Source organism: Brassica napus, chromosome C8, assembly GCF_020379485.1.
Source record: "Brassica napus cultivar Da-Ae chromosome C8, Da-Ae, whole genome shotgun sequence".
Taxonomy (NCBI): domain Eukaryota; kingdom Viridiplantae; phylum Streptophyta; class Magnoliopsida; order Brassicales; family Brassicaceae; genus Brassica; species Brassica napus.
This window is the reverse complement of record NC_063451.1, coordinates 25579993-25600066: the sequence shown is the minus strand read 5'-3', so window position 1 is coordinate 25600066 and position 20074 is coordinate 25579993. Positions and strand designations below refer to the sequence as shown.

At 37.3% G+C, this 20074-nt stretch overlaps 2 protein-coding genes across 2 annotated transcripts; one reads left to right on the top strand and one right to left on the bottom strand.

Moving 5' to 3' along the window:
* Positions 1-1062: 1062 nt before the first annotated feature.
* Positions 1063-13011, top strand: LOC125591938 (pectin acetylesterase 1-like; the record flags this gene model as incomplete). The annotated part of the gene is made up of 13 exons (XM_048766866.1): positions 1063-1111; positions 1814-1896; positions 4005-4134; positions 4222-4295; positions 4417-4507; positions 10184-10188; positions 11249-11373; positions 11714-11774; positions 11872-11925; positions 11990-12067; positions 12438-12540; positions 12697-12842; positions 12961-13011. Coding segments are annotated over 13 exons (1050 nt in total), but the record flags the coding sequence as incomplete, so codon positions are not given.
* Positions 13012-14432: 1421 nt separating this feature from the next.
* On the bottom strand, positions 14433-16064 carry LOC106345672 (transcription factor MYB61-like). Its single transcript, XM_013784840.3, has 3 exons — positions 15764-16064; positions 15556-15685; positions 14433-15411 (listed from the first exon to the last, which is right to left on the bottom strand). Exons 1-3 carry the CDS (start codon positions 15894-15896, stop codon positions 14634-14636), a joined length of 1041 nt encoding a protein of 346 aa, XP_013640294.1. The 5' UTR covers positions 15897-16064; the 3' UTR covers positions 14433-14633.
* Positions 16065-20074: the final 4010 nt, after the last annotated feature.

Sequence of the window (20074 nt, the reverse complement as noted above, 5' to 3'; positions counted from 1 at the left end):
TTGCTCTAAGTGCTAAGTTTGTTTGTGTAAAAGTTTTTTCTCATGCTCTCGCCTAGGAATCCTTATATACTCGCTCCTAGGTCGGTTTAAGCTTTCCATTCCTGCCCCTAAGCCGTCATAGCTCAAAATGGGGATATTTCATTTTTCCGATCTTCGTGATTATCTTCGAAAACTTCAGATTTATCCGCAGAAACTTGACATTTATCCTTTCCTTACGAACCAAGCATAAACCATCATACGACTTATGGGCTTTTGGTTAAGAAATCGTAAGTGGGCTTCGAGCTGCGTTTTAGGCCTCCTGGGCCGTCTTTGACTCGAAACGTTTATTATGGTTTCTTCGATAAAAAACAAACTTCCCGCAGTTTTTATCGTAAAGTTGACTGATGACTTCAAGTGACGAGAAACCTAGAATGATTTAGCCATGGCCTGCGGGAGATAGCATTAAGAGTAGACGAGAATACATGGATTCGTGGCGTATCGATGTTTTGGGAGAGCTCGTCGTGGTCGCTATGGTACGCTAGTAGTAGCGACTAGGCGTAGTATAGCTACGTGCGTTGCTCGGTCCGCTACGTAGCGACCGAGCTTTGTGCATGCTTGGTCGCTGCGTTCGATCGAGCTTGGCTTGTCCGTGGTCCGATTGCCATACTCGAGCTCGTCCATGACCAGTCCGGATACGTGTCCGTTGTCTTGGGACAATTGGTATTTGGTTCAATCGAGATTAGAACAAGATTTTGCCGTGAGGTTCTTTGTAAAGATTCTTTTTACGAAGAATAACTTTCGTAAAAATTGTTCATGCTGATTTTTACGGAGATTTGGATGTTAACTTCGTCGTGACCGTTTTTGACCCCAACAGTTAGCCCCCCTGCCCGTTAGAATCGTGGATTTTTATGAGATTCTAGCGTGCGGTTAGGCGAGTTAGGCAGATAGAACATGTTGGACGAAGTTCGTATCCGAGATAGGCAAGATAGGCATGTTGGACGAAGTTTCGTATCCAAAGATCCGTAGACAAACATTGACGAAGAAAAACTTATGCATATAAAGAAAACTTTTTTTTTTTTATTGGGGCTGCGCCTTATGAAGGCTGCCTACGTACCCTTGTCGAAGGGATCAAGCCTTTCGCAGTTCGTTTTGGAGTTAAGATGCTTACAATCTGTTTTCCAATGAGACATTTATGGTTTAGTTATGTGTCATGCAGAGATTATCAGGCATGTTGCTGCCGATGGCATTTTTATATGGGCGTAGAGGGAAGACTACGGGTTGTCATCTCGTAATCTAACTCTATGTGAACTGCTATATCTGTGATCTGTTTCGAGAGTTTTCCGCAGTGTGTAAACTTTGGGGATTTCTGAAGACGCTCGAATATTGGCCAAGAGACAAATTTTGGGATCTCGTATCAGGGTTTTGATACTATTCCTAGAGATGTTAGAGACCAGTGCGCTGGTTTAGGGCAAGACCTAGGTCTAATCACGGCTTTAGGGGGTGCGATGACTACTTCGACTTACGTTACCCGTATCGTTTTCGACCTGATTCCATCCCGCTTTAAAGTCCATGATATGTTCTCGGCTTACGTGACTTGTATGGTAGGAATCGAGCATCTCTTCGAGGATAATTTTTAAGTCTCTCCGAAAGTGCTGACCAAATTTCAGATTTTTTTTATATAGCATTATTACCCTTGTTTCGGGTGTACGAGAGTTATCTCTACGAGATGGCTAAGTCTGTTTAGGACGTTAAGAGTTTGTTGTGATCAGCAACAAACTTATCGGTAGATATTACCGTTTTTGAGTCTTCGCGAAGTATATTAATGTTGTGGCAGTATGTCTGGATGGGTCAGTGCCTGGATATCATTTGTATCGTGGGTACGGCTCAGGAGCAAACAACAGGATCATTCAGTTGGAGGTTCGTGCATATATAGATATTATTATGTATATTTAGTATATACAACTGTTTTTTATAAGTTATAGTTATGGAAAACTAAACCCTAGAAGAAGGCAGGTAAATGCAAATATTGTACTTATGAGTTATGAGTTTGATTGGTATGTCTGAAGAACAATGCATTAGTAAAAGAGCTTTTGCAACTAGTTTATTAGTTATTTTAAGTATATAGAGTTTCTGCAACATAATTACAAAACTTCATATTTTTGTTTTCAGCAAGCCAACTATGTATAGTCTTTTACTTATATTTCTAAAACCTCCAAAGTGGATATACTGGCCGGGATCAGTTTTCCTGAAAACGTAAGGAACATTCTGAACGGTTCAAAATAGCAGAATCACTTGAAAACAATGATCATTCATCAGGGCCGGATCTGAGATTTCAAGAGCTCGTATAAATTTTTTTTCATAATTTAGAGACCTTTATCAATGTTAAATCCCTCCAAAAATTTTGGAGACCGAGACCAATGTCTCATGATCGGGCCCTGTCAGTCATCTCCATGTTAAGTTTCATGAACACATACGAACAGAGAACAGTAAACATTAAGATCAACTTAATATTCATCTATACATATTCCACATTTATTAGGCAAACTGGGCGTCTTCTATACCTCATTGCTAGGGATGTTAATATGGGCTCAACTAAACTCATTTGTAACCCTAACCCTCATTTTTTTAAACAGGGTTTAAACATGGTTGGTCCTAATAGTATCAGGTTTAAATTCTAACCCTTTTATTTTAATTCACACAACTATTATACAATATTTAATAATGTTTTTCACCAAAAAACTTAAAGTCGAGTTTTCTCGTCAAAACTAAACAACGAAATTTTTCGTCGAAACCGCAAAATCGAGTTTATAACTAAAACAAACAAAATCGAGTTTTCCCTCCAAAAATGCAAAATCGAGTTTTTCGTCAAAACTTCAAAATCGAGTTTTCCCGCCAAAAAATCAAAATCGAATTTTTCGCCAAAACCTCAAAATCGAATTTTCCCGTGAAAACGTAAATTAAGTTTTTCTGGAAAACCCATAAAACTTAATTTCACGGTTTTGGCGGGAAACTCAATTTGCCGGTTTTGGAGGGAAAACTCTATATTGCGGTTTTAGTTTTGGCGCAAAAACTCGAATTTGCGGTTTCGGCGGATAAACTTGATTTTGCTGTTTCAGCGGGAAAACGCGATTTTGTAGTTTTGGCGGGAAAACTCGATTTTCCGGTTTCTGCGGGAAAACTCGTTCTTGCGGTTTTGGCGGGAAAACTCGATTTTGCGGTTTTGGCGGGAAAACTCGATTTTGCGGTTTGAGGGGAAAAACTAGATTTTGCGGTTTCGGTGGGAAAACCCGATTGCCGGTTTCGTCGGAAAACTTGATTTTGCAGTTTCGGCGGGAAACGCGATTTTAATTTAGTTTTGGCGGGAAAACTCGATTTGCCGGTTTTTGGCGGGAAAACTCGATTTTGCGGTTTTGAGGGGAAAAACTAGATTTTGCGGTTTCGGTGAGAAAACCCGATTGCCGGTTTCGTCGGAAAACTTGATTTTGCAGTTTCGGCGGGAAAACGCGATTTTACAGTTTTGGTGGAAAAACTCGATTTGCCGGTTTTGACAGAAAACTCGATTTTGCGGTTTTGGTGGAAAAACTTGATTTTGCGGTTTTGGCAGGAAAATTGATTTTGTGGTTTTGGTGGAAAAACTCAAATTAGGTTTTGGCGGAAAAAAACACAATTTTTGTTTTTTGACGGAAAAACTTTATTCTTAGTTGTGGAGCAAAAACTCGATTTTGCGATTTTGGGAGGAAAATTTTTTATTTTGATGCTCAACAAATTGGAAGAAAGAATCATATCATATCTTAATTTTTCTAGTTTTATCTTTAAAATTTAAGAACAAAAATAAATGAAATATTTTTTTCAATTAAATGAGCTAATCCTGGTACCAGTCCTAACCCTTGATTATAATTGGGTTGAAATAGAATTGGGTTAAAAATGGATGAGCTTATAATAAACAAAAGAGGGTTGGACCCTAACCCTGTAGTTAACATCCCTACTCATTACCTAATCATTAAGGACAATTTTTTTTGTGAAAGGGTGGTGCGTGGTGTAACAGCATAAAAGGTTGTCAGAACCGTAAAACTAGTCGTGTTGGATCGTCTACCTTAATGGATAAACATATAAGTTTTAAAGGAATACTTAGCAATAAAGCTTCTGAGAATCCAGGTTTTTATCCCTTGTTGAAAACAAAAATGTGAGGTAGTGGAACTGTCATTGAATGATTCTCATTTTTTTCTAATCAAAGTTGCGCAGACTTTTACAATTGGAATAAAGCAGAAATTCGGTACTGTGATGGCGCTTCTTTTAGCGGCGATAGCGAAAACAAGGTTAGCTTATAAAACCATAAACATCTATGTGCTTTTGATTGATTGTCTATATATGCATTAATTATCATTATATAATTCAGTAGTGATTTAACTTGAGATTCATACGGCTGCTTACAATTAGACGGCCCAACTTCAGTTTAGAGGAAAGCGTATATTTTTAGCCGTCATGGAAGATTTGATGGCAAAGGGAATGCATGTGGCGTGCGAGGCAGGTACTTACTTAGATTCCATATTATGCTTCTTGTTTCAATATCTCTTGAACCCTAAGTTATAAGTTGGTAAAAAAAAGTGTAATAATTTTTCCTTTATGTTGTAAATGAAGAGGGGAACTTGTGTGTATTATTAGGTCGACCAACTTGTCTTTAAATACATATGGTAATGACGGTCTAAGCACTGGATCGACATGAGATCGTATTTATCCTTAACTAGATAATGACTAGCAATACGTAAGATAAACACCAACTATAATGTAGATAAACACAAGAGTAGATAGGCGCCAGTATGATCCTGCGGATGGGCTTGGCCCGTCTTGCTACACGGGCTGATAAATGGGTCGATCACTAAATGGTTTATAACACTCCCCCTTGATCGACACATCCGGTCAAGGTTCATTCATGCTTTGGATGTTGCCTCAATAAAACCTCTCTTGACAAACCCAAAACCCAATGTGGTAAAAGGGAAAACAAGACAGGAAAAAGAGTACACCACATGAACTCCCCCTGATGAATGCATCACCGAAGATCCTTCAGTCGACGCATGCCTATCTTCCATATGAGCTTCTTGAACGTTGAGGTTGGTAGTGACTTGGTGAAGAGGTCGGCTGAATTCTCACTCGAACGGACTTGCAATACTTGGACCTCTCCTGCCTTCTGAAGCTCGTGTGTAAAGAAGAACTTAGGAAGAATATGTTTCGTCCTATCTCCTTTAATGTATCCATCCTTAAGCTGTGCGATGCATGCTGTGTTATCCTCGTATAGGATGGTCGGTGGATCATTTCCTTTGATCATACCACAAGTGGTATGAATATGCTGTGTCATGGATCTCATCCATACACTCTCACGGCTGGCTTCATGCATGGCTAATATTTCTGCGTGGTTAGAGGATGTGGCTGCCATGGTCTGCTTCATGGACCGCCAGGATATAGCTGTCCCACCGTGTGTAAAAACATAACCAGTCTGAGATCTAGCATAATGTGGATCAGAGAGATAACCTGCATCAACAAAACCAACTAAATCTTCCATAGATTTGTTAGTAAACATAAGACCCAAGTCTTTCGTTCCTTGTAGGTAACGAAGTATATGTTTAATCCCGTTCCAGTGCCTTTGGGTCGGACAGGAGCTGAACCTAGAAAGTAAGTTCACAGCAAAGTTGATGTCTGGTCGTGTGTGGCCAGCTAAATACATCAGAGCTCCTATGGCACTGAGATAAGGCACTTCGGGACCAAGGACTTCCTCATTTTTCTTCTTCGGACCAAATGGGTCAGTGTCCGGACCAAGACTTCTCACGACCATGGGGCTAGTCAATGGGTGAGACTGGTCCATATTAAATCTTTTGAGTACTTTTTCTGTATATGCCTTTTGATGCACAAGAATTCCATCTTTCATATACTCAAGTTGCAATCCCAAACAAAACTTTGTTTTTCCAAGATCTTTCATCTCGAATTCTTTCTTGAGATATTCAACAGTTTGGGAAATTTCTCCAGAGGTTCCTAGGATATTTAAATCATCTACATATACTGCAATGATTACAAAACCCTTATTGAACTTCTTTATGAATATGCATGGGCAGATCTGGTCGTTTTTGTATCCTTCTTTCAGGAGATATTCGGACAGTCTATTGTACCACATTCGACCCGATTGCTTTAATCCATAAAGAGACTTGTTCAATCTGATACAATGTTGTTCTCGAGAACTCTCATTGTTTTTCAATTCAGTACCATCTGGAATTTTTATGTATATCTCATTATCCAGTGGACCATATAAGTAGGCAGTTACAACATCCATTAACCGCATATCAAGACCTTCTCTTACAGCCAGACTTATTAGAAATCTTAAGGTCGTAGCATCCACCACAGGGGAATAAGTTTCCTCATAATTTATTCCTGGTCTTTGTGAGAATCCTTGTGCAACAAGTCGTGCTTTATATCTCACAACTTCTCCTTTCTCATTTCTTTTTCTCACAAAAATCCATTTGTATCCCACTGGTTTTATGTTGTGAGGTGTCCGGATGATCTGTCCAAACACTCCTCTCTTTTTCAGTGATTCTAACTCCACATTAATGGCTTCTTTCCATTTCAACCAATCTGGTCGTTGCATACATTCTAGCATAGATGTGGGTTTTAGATCCTTATTATCCATCAATTCGACTGCTACATTATAAGCAAATATATCACTCATGTCGACATGTTTTCTGTTCCATTTTCTTCCAGACATGACATAATTTATTGAGATCACAATCTCTAGTCCGAGGATCCTGCCATGTTAAGGATGTTTGATTCCATTTTATATCCTGTACCAGCTTACCATAATCTCCCCCTAATGCTGGATACTGGGATGCATCAAAATGACAATCTGCGAACCTGGCCTTAAAAAAATCACCTGTTGTTGGCTCTAGGTACTTAATAATAGAAGGGGAATCGTATCCAACATATACTCCCATCCTCCTCTGAGGTCTCATCTTTGTTCTCTGTGGTGGTGCTATAGGCACTTGGACGGCACATCCAAAAACTCTTAGATGGGATATATCTGGTTCATGACCCGTTAGTAGTTGGGATGGCGAGTATTTGTGCTCACTAGATGGCCTGATGCGAATTAGCTCAGCTGCATGTAGTACTGCATGTCCCCAATCTGATACTGGGAGTCTGGTATTCATTAAGAGTGGCCGGGCAATCAGCTGGATCCGTTTTATAAAGGATTCAGCCAGGCCATTCTGAGTATGGACATGTGCTACAGAATGCTCCACACTTACCCCCCATGGACATACAATAGTCATTAAAAGCTTGGGAAGTGAATTCACTTGCATTGTCTAGACGTATAGTCTTTAATGGAAAATCTGGAAAATGTGCTCTCAGTCTTATTATCTGAGCCAGCAATCTTGCAAGTGCTAGATTACGAGTTGATAGGAGACAAACATGTGACCATCTTGTGGATGCATCAATCAGGACCATAAAATATCTAAATGTCCCACAGGGTGGGTGTATTGGTCCACAAATATCAACTTGTATTCTTTCTAGGAAATTTGTTACTTCCTTATTCACTTTGGTACGTGATGGCTTAGTAATTAGTTTCCCTTGTGAGCATGCTTCACATGTGATATTCTTAGGGATAACTCTTTTTGTTTTCAAAATGTGACCATTTGAATTTGATATGAGTTTTCGCATCATGTTCGAACCGGGGTGTCCCAGCCGATTGTGCCAAAGAGTGAACTCTTCTTTGAAATCTTTATTCAAGACGGCATTAGCCTCAACAAGACTGGTCTGGGCATAATAAAGACCAGTCCCACACGCAGGCATAGTCTCAAAGACTTTCTTATTGCCTTGGGTGATTTTATAAATCTGTAAGAATTATGTACTTCCTTCACCCATTGTTTCGATGTGGAAATCATTCAGTCTTATGTCTTTAAAGCTCAATAGACTTCTGTTTGAGCTAGGTGAGTACAAAGCATCTTCAATCTCAAGATGTGTACCTTTTGGCAATAAGATATTGGCGTGGCCATAGCCTTCAATTAAGCTAGCCATGCCAGCTATAGTGGTGATGTTAGCTACCTTACGTGTGAGATGTATGAAAAATTGTTTGTCTCTCAAAATGGTGTGGCTGGTGCCACTGTCCACCACGATTGTATCCATTCCACTTTTCATTCTTCAAAAACAATAATCATAAAGTTAATGAACAATAAAATTTTCAGAGATGGTATCTTTAATGATCTAATTCTTAGGCATATGAGAAATGAAAAAAAAATTTATTCATTCATAAGGATAAAGTTAAATCCAAAGCCAAACACTGATAAATAATCTTAAAGAACACCAAATCCAGGGGAAAACAATAAAAAACGATATGGAATTTTAATTCCTTATTTCAGTATGTCTGAAGTTTCAAACTCCATGTGATCAACTTTGTCTGACTCGTGCTGGTGATCCTGGACGTCTTCCAAGTCATCATCATCATCACCATCATATCCCGGGTCTCGAACCATGTTAGCTTCCGGGTTTCTTTTTAAGCTCTCCATGTAAAGCTCACACAAATGCTTAGGAGTTCGGCAATTCTTTGCCCAATGATTACCCATACCACATCTGTGGCATCGATCAGCTTTGATCTGTGGTTTAAAAGACACACTACGGCCTCGGCCAATACCACGGCTAAAGCCGGGTGTGGTACCGCGACCACGTCCTCGCCCGTGTGCTTTAAAAGAACCACGACCTCGTCCTTGACTTCTTCCACGGTTTGGACCGGGATGGTCATTGTGTTGGACAAGGTTACTCTCTTTCTTTGGCTCTATAGCCAGCTTAGAGATGTCGGGTAATGGAGCTGTACCAGGAGGTCTCATCTCACTGTTTTTCAATAACAGTTCGTTGTTAGCTTCAGCCAACAAGAGACATTCTATCAACTCAGTATATGTGGCGAAATTCGTCTCTCTGTACTGCTGTTGCACTACCATGTTGGTTTGAGGAAACGTGGAGAGAGTTTTATTAAGCATCTCTTCCTCGGTTACTTTTTCACCACATAACCTTAACAAGGACACAATTCTGAACAGGACTGAGTTGTACTCGTCTACTGATTTGTAGTCCAAGAACCTTATGTGTTTCCAATCATATTGAGCCTTTGGAAGCAACACCATTTTCTGGTGGTCATATCTTCGCTGTAAAGCGATCCAAAGGTCATATGGATTTTCCATGGTCATGTACTGAGTTTTCAAGTTCTCTTGGAGATGGTGGCGTATCATGTAGATAGCTCTATACTTGTCTTTGTCACTGGAATTGTTGTTTTTGGTGATTGTGTCACCAAGATCTTTTGATCGCAGCATGATCTTTGTATCAAGCGCCCATTCCAGGTAGTTGTCACCATTGCTTTTCAAAGCATTGAAATCAAGATTCGCAATCTTTGACATCTGAAAAATATTTGTAGTTTATCCCCATTAGTAAGAAAATAATCGGATCATTCACATACTCTTTCAGTCGGATACAAGCAATGCAAGTAAATAACAATATTTTTTTTTCAATGATCCAAACGATTTCATGTATATGCAGGAAGGTAAAGTTAAACCTATACATCTAGGATAAAGTTAAATCCATTGCATGAAATATGATCAGTTTTATCAATTTTCGACATGAAAGTAAACTAATCAGTATGAATGATCTATCCTAATCAGATGATTTCATGTGATATGCAGGAAGGTAAAGTTAAACCTATACAAAATCGAGATAAAGTTAAATCCATGCATGAAATCAGATTATTATACATTTTCAAAAAAATGCAATCATTTCTTACTTTTATTTGTTTTTGATATTTATCAGATTAAATATAATGATTTGATAATGCTAGTATATCAGTAATAATCCGAAATTTATTTATTTTCAGATAAATACTAGCAATTCATATTCCTAGTAGGATTAGAAAAAAAAAATCGATATTTTCTGATAAATGCTGAAAATCCTATTTTTTTTTTTTAAGATAAAGATATAAGGTTTTAAAAAAAAAAGGAAAATCGAATTAAAATATATAATATATTGTTTTCAGTCGGATTTATCAAAAAAATCGGATTTATCTTTAAAATTTCAGATTTATCTATAAGAAAAATCAGATTTATCTTAAAAATATTAAAAAAATTCTTTCAAATTTGAGACAGGTTCTAGTCGATTTCAACATATCAGAGAAAGACTTTAAACATTCAAGAACAAGTTTCTAATGCAAGCAAACAATCAGATTAAGTTCATGCAGCAGTTGGATATGTAAAAAAAAAATTGGTGTAATTTTCAACCTAAAAGGTTCTAGCAATTAACTCACATCAGGAAGATTAAAAAAAAATCAAACAAGCTTAAACAGGGTGAAACAAGACGAGATTTAAGCTTTGAAAATAGATTAGGGTTTTAGATTTTATTCTGCAAAGACATACGGCTAGATGTAGCTGTATGTATGCGGCTGAGGGTTTAAATCCTTTTTGGTTTTGTTTTGAGTTTTCTGAAGATACCTGAACCTTTTGTGATGAGTTGAACGGTCTGTGAGGAGAGAGAGCTGCTGCTGGTTGCTGACAGAGAGAAAAGGAGGCGACTGGAAGAGCTTTCGGAGTCGCCGGAAAATAGCAAGAGATCGTTTGGTTTCTGATTTATGGGTGGTGGATTTTTGGAAGGGTTTAGAGACAAGGTCGTGCTGATAACGTGTTGTGAATGAAGAGGAGAACTTGTGTGTATTATTAGGTCGACCAACTGGTCTTTATATACATATGGTAATGACGGTCTAAGTACTGGATCGACATGAGATCGTACTTATCCTTAACTAGATAATGACTAGCAATACGTAAGATAAACACCAACTATAATGTAGATAAACACAAGAGTAGATAGGCGCCAGTATGATCCTGCGGATGGGCTTGGCCCGTCTTGCTACACGGGCTGATAAATGGGTCGATCACTAAATGGTTTATAACACTTTAAAGACTTTTTTTTTTTTTTTTGCTAAGAATGTTAATATCATAAATGAAAGAAAATGTTACAAAGTTGTTTCCTATACAAATGATTTCTTGGCAAAAAGAGATAAAAAACAAAAAAACATTAGAACTTATCCAGACATGTGTAATTAGACTGAGATTAAATCAGCCAACTAGCCATAAGGTTTTGGAATCGTCTTCTACGTCTCCTGGCATGGATTGTATTGATGATGGTTCGGTTGATTTCTTTGAAGATCACAAGCGCTGGGATCGATGTTTGGTTGTGCAAAACGTTGTTTCTCTGCCCTTTAAAGGCTTTGCCCAACGAATGTTCTTCTGGGGGTCTTTCAGCGATTTTACGCTGCGATGATTTCAGTAGTTTGTTTCCTCCTACCACTAAAGTAAAATGCATGAGCGATGCTGGCTTTTTCCTCGATGCGTGAGTAATTTTTTTTTCAAACGAACTTCGTGCAATTGATGATGAAAATTAATATATACTGTGTTGTAAATAAAGTGAATCAAATAAGAAAAAGCTAAAATACTTAGAAAAGAATACGATTGACCAAATATCTGTTTTAAAGTTTATATATTGATTACGTGAATGTATAATATTTTAGATTCATATTTATATAATTTCAAAACTCAATATTTCTTTTTCTTTTATGAAAAACTTATTTATCATCATCCGGCCCAATTAATGAATATATTTCCGGTGCACCGAGATTGAAATACTCCAGAGTCAACATATTGACTGGTTTGTGTCTTGTTTGTAAATGAAGGGTTTATATATCTGGAGCTCGTTCTTTAAGGCGTATGTATTTTGGTGTCGTAAATACCCAGGTACCAGTACAAGTGTGCAACGTTATGAAGTCATGATGATGATAAAGTTGGTTGAAGACTTGAAGCTAACCACAAATATGTTTTTCTTAACTTTTAGGGTTTACAAAATACGCTTCCTCGCACATGTACAAGCCATCTTGATGCAACTTCGGTATGGATTTCCTGGCACATGTACACGCTTCCTCATTACTTAACTTGGTTTCAATATTTCACAGTGCTTTTTCCCTCAAAACATAATCAACCAAGTCAAGTCCCCATTATTTATTCTCAACTCGGCATTTGATTCGTGGCAGGTAACTTATTACTGAATCATGTGATTTTCTTTGTCTTTAACTATGTGTGCGGTTTTGGTGAATTTTATGAACTCGCATAAAAGAGAATAACAAAACTCTAGCAAATTGCTGTTTAGAATAACAAAACTCTAGCAAATTGCTGTTTTTAGGGGTTTCCTTAATAAAACATGTGAATAAATTAGTACATTTCTAGGAAATTTCTTTTAGGGTAAGGTGATAAAGATAAATTAGGTGAATCTATACTTCTTGATTTATAAGCCCCGATCGCTGACCCGTGGCCATATCTACTCAGTCAATCGAGTAGAGCTCCCTGGCAATATTTTTTTTATTCTAAGCCAGCAAGAAGACTATCTTGTTTTTTTCTATGCAGATTGAAAGTAGTATAGCTCCACCATCTGCTGATCCGAGTGGCAGTTGGCATAATTGCAGCTCCAGCTTCAAGTGCAACGCCTCTCAGATGCAATTCTTGGAAGGTAACTAATGATGTTTTTATGAAATGTACAACTCTTTGAACCCACGCCCTTTAGGACCAGAACCTTAATCCGGTGCCTTAGACCAACTCGGCCATATCAACTAGGTTTGATGATCCTGGAAGGTTACTAATGATAATTTCATGAAACCTACTACAGGTTTCAAGATGAGTATGTTAGATGCCTTAAAGACCTTTTCGATGTCAAGCAAGAACGGAATGTTTATTAGCTCGCACTGGGCTCATTGTCTAGCTGAGAGAAAAGACACTTGGTTTCCTGGAAATTCTCAACCTGGTGAAGATAAGGTGAGAAAAAACGCAGTTGGTTGATGATAATGAGTACTTTTTATATTGTTTCGAACACACTTTTGTTTGGATTTGAAATCCTGTTGTTGATGCCTTGTTGTTGGAACAAAAAATACAGGGGATTGCTGTAGCTGTTGGAGATTGGTATTTCGAAAGAGCAAAAAAGTAAAGTTCACAGACTGATTGTCACAAGAAACGTTGTTAACGAGATGTTTGTTACACTTTATTATATTGTTGAGTCTTTGATTTTCATAGAAAGGCAGTGAAGGGATTCCATAAATGTGTTTGTGTCAATTTATCTGCCAACCAATAGTTAACAGATTTTTTTTGAGAAAACTGATAGTTCATTATGCCAAACAAATTCTTAATATTGTCGTAAAATTTAAAGCCAAACAAACATTTGTAGGTTTCTCCACTCAGATCTAAGATTCGAATCTCAGACTATGTAATTTTTTTTTAGATTGCACGTTATAAAAAGTCCATACTTCAATTCTCGTAGAAAACAATTTATTAAACAATTATACAGACTACGGAAGACAGAAAAAAGACTTACAAAGGATCTTCAATATGGTGCAAGTAAATCCGGTCAGACGTGAATCTTCATAGAACGATTCATGTAACGTAGTTAAGCATAGATCATCGTAAAGCGGATAGTATTATTAGTTAATATTATATTAAATCAGCGATAAAAAAACAAACACTTAATACTTTTTACTTAACAGTCGAGTTACTGCGTTACGTTATTTCTAAAAGGTAAAAATGGTTGGATTGGAATCTTATAAAATATTCGTGTATAAAGTAAATCAATTTTGACTTTCGGATAGTTTTAGTGAAAACCATCACATCATTTCCAAACTGTCAAATCTTCGAACTATATTTTTAACAGATATTTTCCTTTTGTGAAAATTCTTTACCTACTCCGAATTTTCTACGGCGAAAGAATATTCCGACGCCGGCCAAAACATAAGCTTTGGGTCAATGGCGACAAGTCCAATTTTCTGATAAGACTCTTCAAAAAGCACGTACAAGAGAAGAAGACTAAACAAAAATACAGCCTTTTTCCCCAAAGTTTATAATAGCCAGAAATTAAGTGTATTCGATTCCATTTTTTTCATATATGTGATCAGTCATTAAATTCAATAAAAAGAAATCATTTTTGCAACTTTTTAAATAAAAGTATTAGTTTTAAAATATTAAAATATTCTTTTTAAAAGTCAAAAAAATATACAGTTGACAGATATTTATCTCTATTTTAAAATTCGTCCATTTTAAGGAATAAAATAGAAAATACCCTTAAACTAGATCATTTCTAAAAAAATGTCACTTCTTATTAGTTGAGTTAATTCCCACTTTAGTTTACTAATTATGTTTTGCTTTAATTAAGTGTTTTCTTTGTGTCTTCTGTTTTGTCTTGTAATTAATCACAGGTGTGAAAAATGGTTAAGGATGTGACTCAGGATCACAACTCATTCACAGAAACAGACAGAAACTGATTTATTACGTTCATCATTGTTCTTCAACAGAGTAATTGCAAACTTTAGACATCTAAAACCATCAAGAGTACTACACATCATCATCAACAACGAAACAAAAAATAAATGAATATATAGTACTATGAGACTGAAAGGTTTGCATAAGATAGAAGAAGAATTGACGTATAAAACACACTTAACAAATAAAAGACAGCTCAATTTTCACCCCCATGAATATACAGAACACTTAGCTCCACTCTACGTATGTGTATATGGTATATGTTTTTGTTCTATACATCTGTTAGAATTAAAAGAAAAGCTAAAGGGACTGACCAAAAGAGACGGCCATTCTCTGAAGATCCTTGGAGAACACGTCACTAGCTTCGGGTGTGCTTAAATTCTCGTTCTGGCTTTGGCTCCAAGGATCTGTAATGTTCGAAACCTTGGCTAAGTACTCTCCCTCTGATTTGATGTAGATCTGCTGAGAGCTTTGACTCTGTACCGTGCTTCCGTTGAAGAACGGTGTGTTCAAATACTCTGACCATTTCACTTCTTCAAAGTTAGGATTAGGTTTGGTTACTGAAGAAGAAGGGATTGACCATGAGAAACCGCTATTTTCGAAGAAGTTCGAAGTGTTGTTTGTCTGAAACTCCCAGTTAGATGCTGTATGGTCTCCTCTGGAGACAGTACTCGAACTGTTATCCGGAGGAAGACTAATCGAAGGCTTTACGCAAACGGGTGTCTGAAAGACAGAACCAACCATGTTTCCGAGGCTAAACTGCCCCGGAACCATGGAGCAGAGTGAAGACTCAGGTGTAAGGTTGGAGTTGAAGTTAAGCTTCTGAAAACCGAAGTAGTCTGAGAAATCAGATGGCCTTTCCAGGAAGAAGTCTTGGTTAGTTGCAGCAGAGGAGCTAGGAGACTTGTGGTCGTTGTTGCTGCCTCTTGTTGGTTTGTTGTTGTCAGCTTCGGTGATGGGTTTGTGTGTGTTCGGGTCAATGCCTCTTTGCTTCAGTTTCTTCTTTATGCTAGAGTTCCATAGATTCTTGATCTCGTTGTCGGTTCTTCCCGGAAGTCTAGACGCAATCTGTGACCATCTGATTTAAAAAAAAAAAAACAGAGGAAAAAAACAGAGTAGGCTTTAAAAACAGAGCAAAAAAACAGAGAAGGCTATGTTAAAACAGAGCATAGCCTTAAAAACAGAGGAGGCTCAAGACTTAAATTTTATCCTCTGTAATTACCTGTTTCCGAGAACAGAGTGAAGCTCGACGATGAGATTCTCTTCCTCTGGAGAGAAAGCTCCTCTCTTTAAATCAGGTCTCAAGTAATTGATCCATCTCAATCTACAACTCTTTCCACATCTCTGCAAACCTGTAGCAGACAGACTCAAGACTTTTAGTTACACAAAGGTAGTTTCTTTTTTTTTTATCCTGAATTAAAGAATGTTACCAGCGAGTTTGGGGACAGAGCTCCAGCAGCCATGGCCATGATGGGTGATGTGATTGAGAAGCTTCTCGTCTTCTTCAGGAGACCAAAGCCCTTTTCTCAGCTTTTGTTTGTAACAGCAAGAATGTCTCCCCATTTAGTTTATTAAAAGCTGCAATGCTGTGTAAAGGAACAATGAAAGAGAAGAAAGCTCTATTTTTTTTCTTTATATGAAACTTTTGAAGGCTAAAGGAATCTGAGGAGAAGAAAGGTGGAGAAAATGAAGTAACAGAGCTCCAGGGAGAGATAGTATATTAATAGGACTAAGAAAAGTTGCTTTCTTCAGAATAGTTTGTTGAATTTTATGCTCTCTCTCTCTCTAGAAGTTATGAGGCAAAAAAGTGTGTATTATTAAGCTTTTGTAAAAGCAATTGATTGGTACACGTCGGATTGACTTACACCAATGGTAAAAGAATCATGGTTAACAAATGGAGTTCATGTAGTTTTTTTTTGACATTTACATCACTTTAATCATCATACATTCGTCATGTCCTCTGTGGACTCATTTTTTCATACATTCAAATGCAGAAATTAAAGTGTGATCGACATAAATTTTAATCAATCTTTTTTCTGAGTTAATATTGATAATAAGTGTGAGTGTAAGTAGTGGAGAAATGCTCATTGGTGTTTGGCCTGTTCTCGAAGATGTTACTAAATACTCTACGTACGCAGCCAAAACGGTGTGACCTCAGCAACTCTACTAGAGTTTTTAGTTCGGAAATATTCATGAAAGTCATTAGAGATTTTTATATGAAGATGGGAAGGTATGTTAATTCCATACATATATATGAAGATGGCATGAGTGTTACAAATTTTTGTCAAGTGTTCTCCTAAAATATTTTCGATATGTGGCAAGATTATCAAACTCTTTGAGTGACGATATGTCCCAAAAAATATTATGAAGCTACACTCGCTGTAATGTTTAAGGTGTGTGCTTTATTGAAAGTGATTCTCAGTATTTTCTGTATATGAAAAACTAACACTTTAAACTCTCTTTTTTGTGAACCCAAAATAATCAGCGGCTCTACCAACAAAAGTACGTAGAACACTCACTACAAGGAAACAGGGGGATTCTGATGGCCGAAATCGTCAGAAATTCGTCGGAATAGACCGATTCCGACGAATTTCTGACGAACCTGTCCGTCAGTATCGTTTTGTCGGAAAAAAAAATTCGTCGGAATTTCGTCAGAACTTCCGACGACTTTCTGACGAATACCGAGAAACGTCATTCTGACGAACTTCCGACGATATTACGATGCGGACACACGAGATTAGAGTTCATCGGAAAAACTATTTACCGACGGAGAACGTTCCTCGGACAATTCCGACGTAGTGGATTCCTCGGTGTATTCCGACGGACGTTGGTTCGTCGGAATATACCGACGGACATTGGTCGTCGGAATATACCGACGGATATTTGTTCGTCGGTATATTCCGACGGAAATTGGTTCGTCAGTAAATTCCGACGGATATTGGTCCGTCGGTATATTCCGACGCCCAGAGTTCGTCGGAATATACCAATTTTAAAAATGAATTAATTTTGCATTTTTATATATTTTTTATATTAAAAATTAATTAATAAATTAAAAAAATTAGAAATTTAAAACTAATAATATTATATCATTTAAATTCATACAAACCGAAATAGAAAAAAACATTCAGAAAGTTTAAAATTCATACAAACCGAAATAGAATAAAAAAACATTCAGAAAGTTTTAAAAAGCCGAAAAAACTAAGATGAACTCGAAGACATCAAACGATCTAGCTTCTGCATTATCTCGGTGTTGAACTTCTTCTGGGATGCCAACTCAGCAAGGATAGTGGCATTCTCCGAACGGATAGTGGCATTCTCAGAAAGGATAGTGGTGTTCTGCTCCTCCAATGCCCCAATCCGTTCATCTTTGTCATGTAGCTCCTCGAGAATCATGGGATCGGCATACGGAGCTTGCGAAGAAGATGCCGGATACGAAGAAGCACGGCGGGCCAACCCAACTAAACGGCCTCCTTTCCTTTTAGGAACCGCCTACAAAAATATTTAAAGTTAGTAAATAGGGACAAGTTAGTAATCGACATTATAAAAAAAAATATTAATAAAAAAAAATTACCTTTTCAACCATCTCATTTATTTGCAATAGAGACAAGTTGGTTGAAGCTCCCGTAGAATCGTCGTCATCAGAGAGAGGCTGAGATTGAGATACTATTTCAGCTTCCACCAAATCAACGACACCTTTGATCACGGAGTCCTGAATTTGACCCGTCGTCTTGTTAGTGTGAGCCACCTTAATGAGTTGGAGACGATCAACGGGATTACCGTCATTTGCTTCGATCTAAAAAAACCGCCATTATTAGCCAAGGAATATATAAAATATTTATTTAAAAAATATAAAGATAAATAATAATAAAAAACTTACAAGTTCATCCTCCTTAGTAGACATAGAGCAAGCGCCGAGGTTGTGCACATACATACCTTTCCCGCCACGATCGCTCTTCCGGTTCTTGGAGTTCCTAGAAGACGTCTCTGCAGTTTCTTCCTTCTCCCAATGAGCTATCAACTGCTCCCACACTGTCCCGTTGATGAACCGTGGCCTCTTGTTCTTCTGCCAAACTGTCTTCCACGCGTTTATCTGCTTCGTATAAGAGTCCATGGCCTTTTCGTTGAATTTCTTACGGACTGTTTCCGTAAGATCGGAGTGCCAGTTGAACTCTTGCTACAAAACAAACAAAATTTAATAAGTAAATATATTTAAAAAAATGTAAAAACTTTAAAAAAATGAAGAGTTACTATACCGCAAACTGACGAAACCACAACTCTCGTTCGTCGGAAGGGATCACACTCCACTTTGGATATCCAAAACGGAGCATGGAGTACATTATCTGGTTGATGCTCCGGCTAATGCCATTTTTCGACTTGGTGAACCTTTAAAAAAAAATACAAATTAGCAAGTTAATTAAAGGAAAAAAAACATAATGGTACAAATAAAAAAAATACTAACCAAGTGCTATGGCCTCGTCGTGGGTTGGGTTGGAGAACCAGGAGATGCTCTCGACCTGGTTGTTGAACCAATAGATGAACTGGCATGACCCCCGGATCCTGTTGAGCAGCAGCACGAGGGGCAGCGGGAGCTGGAGCGGGAATATATGCGGGAACCGAGTCATGAGACGATCCCGATGCACGGGAACTGCTCACCGAACTACGTCGAAGACGGGCTGCGGGGCGGGGTTCATCATCGGCCCTAAAAAAAAAATTAATACATCAAAAATATTTTCATCTCATTTCTATTTTTAATGTTTTCATTTATATATTTACAAAAGGTTTTATAAACGTTTTAGAAAAACTATTAAACCTTTTATTATATATGTATACACAATTATAAAATGTTTTATAAATGAAGAAAAATGTTGTTAAATATTTATAAATTTTTTTAAAGAACGTTTTATTATACATAGTTTAGTGGAAACTTATAAAAAATTATAAAAAATTTTAAATTTTTTATTATACATGATTTATATAAATATATATATATATATATATGTATACAAAATTATAAAAAATTTATAAATATAGAAAAATGTTGTTAAATATTTTTAAAAAATTTTAAAAACGTTTTATTATATATATTTCATTACTGGAAACTTGAAAACAATTTTTAAAAATCAAAAAAACGTTTTAAAAATCAAAAAACGTTTTTAAAAATCAAAAAACTTTTTTAAAAATAAAAAAATGTTCCAAAAAAACTAAAACAACAATCCAAACAACAATCCTAACTTATATATCCTAAACTATCAATCAAACAACCTAAAATCCAAGATCTAACTTCCAAAACCCTAAACAATTGAGATTAAAGAAGGTTTGAGATGATTCTTACATGATTTAGGGTTTGGGGAAGAGATATGAGGGTGAGAAGAGGATTCGCCGGTGAAGGGAGGTGGATAATGGCCGGAATCGCCGGTGTAGAGGGAGGAATCGCCGTGAGAGAGAGGATTTTTGAGAGAGAGAGGCGGAAATAACGAAGAAGGAAGAAGAAAGGTTATTATATCTGAAGATTCCGACGGACACGGGTTCGTCGGTATTCCGTCGGTATAATTAAAATATACCAAATGTCGATTCGCGAAAATTTTCAAGCGGTTTGGTTCTCCCGAGCAAATTGAATTTCCGACGGAATGTGTCCGTCAGTATATTCCGATGGACTGTGTCCGTCAGTATATTCCGACGGAATTCCGACGACTTAGTGTTTAAGGTGTTGATTTCAAGTTTCTAAATGCAAAATCCAAATC

Coding starts and splice junctions, on each gene's coding strand:
- LOC106345672 (XM_013784840.3), bottom strand. CDS start 15,896: ATGGGGAGACATTCTTGCTGTTACAAACAAAAGCTGAGAAAAGGGCTT. Junction 15,686..15,763: donor CTCTGTCCCCAAACTCGCTG/GTAACATTCTTT, acceptor TGTCTGCTACAG/GTTTGCAGAGATGTGGAAAG. Junction 15,412..15,555: donor CACTCTGTTCTCGGAAACAG/GTAATTACAGAG, acceptor TTTTTAAATCAG/ATGGTCACAGATTGCGTCTA.